Raw genomic sequence first — 6,985 nt, forward strand, 5'->3', positions numbered from 1 at the left:
TGGGTTTAAAAAACACAGGGATGTTATGTTTGTTGAAAATCCTCCTGAGTTTCTCTGATACTCCAGACACGTATGGAATCACAATGTTGTTGCGTTTGACCTTCTTTTCCTCATCCCCTGTAGTTTTGTTCTTCTTGGATCTTGTGGCTGTTTTCACAAAGGTCCATTTAGGGTATCCACAGGCTGTAAGTGCCCCCTTCAGGTGGTTCTGTTCCTTCTCTCTGGCTTGGGCGCTTGTTGGTATGTTTTCCGCTCTGTGGTGCAGTGTTCTCATAACCCCTAGCTTGTGCTCCAGTGGGTGGTGTGAATCGAAGAGTAGGTATTGGTCTGTGTGTGTGGGTTTTCTGTAAACACCAATCTGCAGGCTCCTGTCCTCTTCAATGTGTACAGCGCAGTCCAGGAAGGCCAAACTGTTGTTGTGAACATCTTCTCGTGTGAACTTGATGTTACTGTCCACAGAGTTGATGTGTTCTGTGAAGGCTTGCACTTCCTGGCTTTTAATTTTGACCCAGGTGTCATCCACATAGGGGTGGGCTTCACCAGAGGCCCCATGATACGATATTATCACGATATTTATGTTGCGATTCGATTTTATTGCGATTTTAAATATATTGAGATATATTGCAATTTATTACCTTTTTCCAAATTCCAATTAGGTCCCTAAAGTTGTCAACATCTGTTTATCTAAAAAGATCCATTTCTCTGTTTGTTCATATCATTTTTTCAGGCCTCTATATGGTCCTGTTAAGTTTTCTAGTGGACTAAAAAAGCAATAGATTTTATTATTCTAGTACCAAAAACTCCCATCTGCAATTTATATAATAAAATTTCGATACTTGGTGTCCGTGTATCGATACAGTATTGCCATGGCAAATATCACGATACTATGCTGTATCGATTTTTCCCCCCACCCCTATTAAATGTTGGAACTTGAAATCCAGGCGGTGCCTCTTCAGCTTTGAAAAATGTTTGTCTTTGCAGTTACACAAATGGAAAAGAGGCAATGGGAAAGTCCCAGTATGAGAAGGCTGTGATCTGCTTCTCCAAAGCCATCACACTGCAGCCAGAACAGGTACTGGACTAACTACAACACAGTTACCCATGTTAAAACTTGCTGTATGTTGTGATTTGTGCTTTCACTGTTAATAATGAGCAGTACTGACACATGACAATTTAGATTTAGAATTTTGCTTAATTTGATTTCAAATATATCAGATGTTTATGAGAGGGGCAAACATTTAGAAAATATAATGACTTTGTCTAAATTACGTTTAGTATTACCCCGAGTATAATGATATTGATCAAAGGACCCTAATAATCTATTTATCCAAAAATCTAATTACCTGTGACGTGTACAGTACTACCCAACTGGTGGTTTCAGTTCCCCTGTTTGTTTTCTATTTTTGTATTTTGCAATAGTCTGCAGGTGTGAGATGTTTTACTAAGCTCCAGTATGTCCGTGTGTCATAGACACGCTGTATTGTTTTCCTCAACGTGATCTCCTCTGCTGTTGTGTGTTTCAGACTCAGCTGCATGTGAGCCAGGCTGAGGCCTACCTGCAGCTGTGTGACTTCCAGTCAGCAGCAGCCTGTTATAAACAGGCCCAGCTCCTAGAACCTGGAGCCTTCAGCGCCCGCTTGGCCTTCATCTACTATCTCCAGGTAAGCGTCTCCGTTACTGTTACATGTACATTTTAGTGTGCATCTGTCCACGTTGTTGACAGTAGACAAGAAAAATCCAATGCGGCTCAAGTTGAAAGGCCACTTGTAAAGATTGCTTTACAATCTGTACAGCCTTCGACGCCCTCTGTCCTTAGACCCTCGATTCAAATGAGGAAAAGCTCCCCAAAAACCCTTTAACAGAGAAAAAATGTTAGAAAGCTCAGGAAGAGCAACAGAGGAGTGATCACTCTCCCAGGACGAAAATACATGTAATAGATGTCGTATGTACAGAATAGATTCACAGTAGCAAATCATAGTATGTACAATTATGATGGCAAAATGTAGTTTGTAAAACACAAGTGAAGGGATGGATCCAGGAGGTTCAGGTGTCGCTCTCTAAGTAGGGTCTGAGCCACAACTCTCCACTGCAGAGACCTGGAAAGAGGACATGTTTATTGTATCATTCACCTTGGAATTCAGGTTTATTCTGCTGTGCAATGATTATAAGACACCCTTCATAAAATCTCACATAAATGCCTAAACATAAAATAATTGAATGGTGACTTTTCTATTTCCTGTTGTCCTTCAGGGCCAGTGTTTGTTCGACCGAGGCCTTTTCCTAGAGGCTCTGGAGGCCTTCAGCAAAGCTGCTGAGGTGAAGCCTGGCTGCAGGGCCTACGAGGTCAGAAGGTCAGGAACCTGCATGCTCAGATCTAGATTAAAGTTGTGCATTTGTGCTTAGGCTTATCTAACAGTTGCTTTGCTATATGTATAGTGGCCAAGCATGTACACGTGGGTGTATGTGTATGTATGTATTATTATTATTCCTCTTCCGATTCTCCTTTCTGTATTGTTTGACACTGTATATGCTGTACTCTGGGCCTGGCTGTACTGAATATGGTGTCTTGTAAGCCCATGTGGGCTGGGCGTAATTATACATATGACACAATAATAAATTTATTAATTTATTCATTCATTCATTCATTCATTCATTCATGTCATTAATCCCAAGTACTCAAGATTTCAGATGTCATATTCTATATATTTTGTCTTTTATGGTTTCATTCTCACACATTGTTCATTCTTGTATTTTGTATCCCAGCTTGGCCTGTCTGACAGCTACAGGTCATCACACTGAGTGTCTGAAGCTGGTGAATGACTGGATGGTGTCAGATCGGCCCTCCTCTGACCTTTATATGCTCAGAGCCAGACTGCACAAACTGCTCAACCAGGTTACAACTGCAGGCACCTCAAACTTCAAATACCTTAAAAAAGCAGCGTATACACTTTACAGCTCAGCCAGTTAACTGATGCTGTAAAGAATCAAGCAGTTAACAGTAGAATGATCTTATACCTGTAGCTCCACATCCCAGCTAGCAAAAAATAGTAAGATACAGACAACAGAAGAAAGTGAGTTTTTTTATCAGGCTGTAAAATCTTTATTTTTAAATTGGTTCACATTGTTTTCACAGTTGAAGCAAAACCAAAGGTCTTATGAAAACATTTCTAAATTGCACAAACAGAAAGAAAGAAAGAAAGATTAAAATCACAAGATTTTTCTGTAGTAAATAATAATAATTAATTAGTGTATCTAAATATTTAGATATAGAAAGTGAGTTGATACAGACCGGGTATAAGAACACTCATCCAGTTATATACAGGATCTTACATATACTTCACCTACTGTAAACATACAATCAAATGTGTGTGATTAAACTAACAGTGATTTTCTGTCCTATTCAGACATCACAATGTTATCAAGACGTGAAGTTGGCGTTGGCATTGAACCCAGCGTGTCCGGCGGCCGGAGCCCTGCTGCTGCAGCTGCAGGTAGCCAGTGAGCAGGCCAGACAAAAGGCCGTGGATAGAGCTTTGATTGGTCAGCTGCCGGAAGCCCTGTGCATGATCAATGTTGCTATGGAGAACAGCCCGCAGGATGGACGCCTCTACCTGTTCAGGTGAGTCCCGCCAATGTGAAACACTCATACAAGCTTCAAAATGTACAAGTTGGCAGAGTGATACATTAATGAGTGAAATATTAGTGACATCCATCCATCCATTGTCAACCGCTTATCCTGCGTACAGGGTCGCGGGGATATTAGTGACATATTAATGGTAACTCATGTTTTTGGACTGTGGGAGGCAGGGGCGGACTGGGATAATAATTCAGGCCAGGAATCTAACATTAGTGCTGGCCAATCCACACATAGAACAGACAGTGTTTACTGTAAGTGTGTGGTTGAAAAATGTTTCTATTTACTGTTAATGCGCTCATCTGTGCCTTTTCTCTTTCCTTTGTTCTCCTGTGCACACTCGCTCACGCACACTCATGCGACCACTCCCATGTGAAGACTGCCCTGTGACAGACTCAACTTTTATATTCTCGTTTGACAAAAGTCTGGATGTCATATTTGGCGTGCGCATCCTCATACAGGGACACTGCAGCGACAGAGTGAGAGTCGCCTGACACATGGATTCTCCTGCTTGATATTATAAAAAAAGCTAGTTAAATATTATCGCTGCCGCTAGTCAAGTTGACAATTAACAGCAGGCCAAAACAGCCCCCAGGCCACCGGGAAATCTCCCGGTGCTCCTGCGGCCGGTCCACTAGTGGCGGGAGGATTATGTACTATGCAGAATGTGAAAAAGTGACATACACATTTCAAGTTTCCAGGGCTCAATTTTTTTAACTGCTTATTTACTAGAGCCTGACCCACAGCCAGAAAACCCAAGGTATTGATTTTGTAACCATGTGAAACAGAGAAAGGCTTCAAATGTTATTTTTTGTGGAGCTAGAACCAGTATACGATTGTGTAATTTCAACTCATTCCTATTGAGCTAAATATGATTCTGTTTTATTTGAGTACATTTATTTCATTTCTATTAAAATTCTGTTTCAATCACTTAAATTCTCTGTCCATCAGGGGGATTCTGTACCGACGTCTGAAAGACTTCACAGCAGCCATCGAGGATCTGGTCCAGGCTATGGAGCTGAGCGAGGAGGAGGAGGGAGAGAAGGAGGTCAGAGATCAGGCGGAGGCCAGAGACGAGAAGGATGAGCGTGGCTCTGTGCAAGAGGAGGTGCATTTTCAGCTGGTTCTCACCTACAATGATTTTGCTGTTCAGTGCTTCAGCAGAGGCCTCTACGCTGAGGCGACTCTGCTTCTCAACAAGGCTATCGATGAGGAGAAGGGCCAGGCAGGCCTCTACCTGAACCGAGGAGGTGAGGCTTTGTTCAGGCCAGAAAGTGAGGTTTAAAAGTCAAGAATAAGCCAAGTAAGTGTTGAATGATTGTTATGGATCAACAACACTATGAATGTGATTGTAGTCTGAAATCTGTTATTTTCTGCATGTAGAAAAGACTGAGCATTGACCAACCAGGCAAGGTGTACATATTAAGGAAGATGGCACTGAAACTGTCAGACAGGTGTAACCTGACAAACCTGGTCAACATATTTCAGCAGTAGAGCATGAAGAGCTTCTCCAACCACAATGCATAATTGCACAGTTCATACCGTTTCATTTCTCTCCACCATGCAACTGATTATAATAACCACGTATTCACTTCCCAAGTTTATTTGGGATTTAGATTTTAAGTTGCATGCTGAATGAACCTTTGGCAGTTTTGATTTTTGTATTTCGATACACACTAGTGCAGAAATGATTACTCGATTTATCAATTACACTGACAGAACATTTTAATTTAACACACAATTTTAATAATTAATTCATCATTAATTGGCTCTAGCTTTTCATATGTGATCAATTGCTATTTTTTACTTTTTATGAACATTTGCTTGGAAAAAACAAGACATTTTAAGACCATTGATTTCTTTCTAAAGTTTTACATAGTAAATAATTAATCATAGCAAAAAAAAGTTTGATTTTTTTCTCAGTACGTTTATTCGTTTATGTGTATGTAGGCTGTGGTGTGTGTGTGTGTCTGTCAGACTGTTTCTTTAAGCAGGGTGAGTGGTGTTACGCTCTGGCTGATTACCAGCAGGCTGAAGAGATGATGCAGCCTGATGACCCTGCTGTCGGGCTCCGCCTCGCTGTCCTCCACAACACGCTGGGGTCTTTCTGCTTCCAGGACGGGTCAGAACCACAGACGCACACAACCAAAATTAACACCCGCACAAACATATTCACACAGAAAAAACCAGTAAGAAAAGTCATCAAATCTAGTTTGCTATATTTGAGAGTATGTGTGTTTCCGTCTGCAGGCATTTCCAGGAGGCAGCTGCCATGTTTTCTCTGGCCATCCAGTACAATCCCAAAGCCAGTCAGTACTATGAGAACAGATCGAAGACCTTCCGAAAGCTCCTAAACTTGAAGGGAGCCAGACAGGATTTCATCTGCATGCTGATCCTGGATCCCACCAACGAGGAGGTCCGAACTACTTCTCATCCTCCAGATCCGCTGACATTAGGCAGACTTTTTGAAGTCTTTTGGTCTACTAAAGTATTGTATAACCCTTCATAAAATGAGATTAACAAAATCTTAACTTTTCCATATCATTTTGAATCGTCAGTAAATAGAACACAACAATATCAAGATACTGCTGTGACAGTCAACAGAATTTCTATCGTTTGTTTTACATAATAACTGTTCTCTGTCCCTCATAACAGTGCATGTGTATAACCCAGATTTTGTCGTTTATTTCAGAGCAACCTGTCTTTACAATTCATTTCTGCATATTGATCAATCTGGCCCAGACATTTTCACTAATGAGCCTCTTAGATGAACCGTTAATATTCCCAAAGCTTGTATGGTTAAAATGTAGTGTGTGTTTGTGTTTGTGTTTGTTTGTGTAGCTGCCTCCTATGCTCATGAATCTGTTCCCTGGCTGCAGCGTGTCTGATGTTTTGTCCAGTCCAGCAGGGCAAGCACTCAGAGTTCAGCTGATGGACACCATCCAGGCCTGCAGCTCCTCCGATCAACAAAGGTCGGCAACACAAAATTCACTACAAGGCGGGACACACCTGTGTTACACTGACTGTGGAACAGCTGACAGAAAACCGGCAGCGTAACATGTTACAGTTACTAAATAATTAGACCTTTTCTGTACCTGAAAGATGGAGGACCCTCACTAATTAGCTTTTCACATCATATGACTGATGGTGTAAGCAGCGGTACACAGAGAAACTGGAAACTCAGATTTGAACAACCTCCCTGCACTGGAAAGGGGAAAATACAATATTAACATGTAGAACCACATGTGACATACTGATGCCTTGTAAGTTAGAAGAATAAATGTAATGATATTATTTACTCAAAGACACAGCTTTTTGTCAATGCATAGAGATACAACTGCTATCCCCCCC

The 6,985-nt window shown here is 41.3% G+C and overlaps 1 protein-coding gene across 7 annotated transcripts in view; it reads left to right on the top strand.

The window, feature by feature from the left end:
- The window catches only part of LOC123959703 (tetratricopeptide repeat protein 16-like), an 11,023-nt gene that overhangs the window by 2,203 nt on the left and 1,835 nt on the right, over positions 1–6,985 (top strand). For 4 of the 7 annotated variants that reach the window (XM_046033914.1, XM_046033915.1, XM_046033913.1 and 1 more), the window contains exons 3-11: positions 982–1,072; positions 1,524–1,661; positions 2,251–2,351; positions 2,764–2,893; positions 3,405–3,619; positions 4,586–4,884; positions 5,585–5,756; positions 5,885–6,050; positions 6,476–6,606. In XM_046033914.1, the coding sequence (XP_045889870.1) occupies positions 982–1,072; positions 1,524–1,661; positions 2,251–2,351; positions 2,764–2,893; positions 3,405–3,619; positions 4,586–4,884; positions 5,585–5,756; positions 5,885–6,050; positions 6,476–6,606 (1,443 nt within the window). The remainder of the gene's footprint in view (positions 1–981; positions 1,073–1,523; positions 1,662–2,250; positions 2,352–2,763; positions 2,894–3,404; positions 3,620–4,585; positions 4,885–5,584; positions 5,757–5,884; positions 6,051–6,475; positions 6,607–6,985) is intronic. The other 3 variants (XM_046033917.1, XM_046033919.1, XM_046033916.1) reach the window with 3 other exon arrangements.

Source organism: Micropterus dolomieu, linkage group LG21 (assembly GCF_021292245.1).
Source record: "Micropterus dolomieu isolate WLL.071019.BEF.003 ecotype Adirondacks linkage group LG21, ASM2129224v1, whole genome shotgun sequence".
In the NCBI taxonomy this organism is placed as follows: Eukaryota; Metazoa; Chordata; class Actinopteri; order Centrarchiformes; family Centrarchidae; genus Micropterus; species Micropterus dolomieu.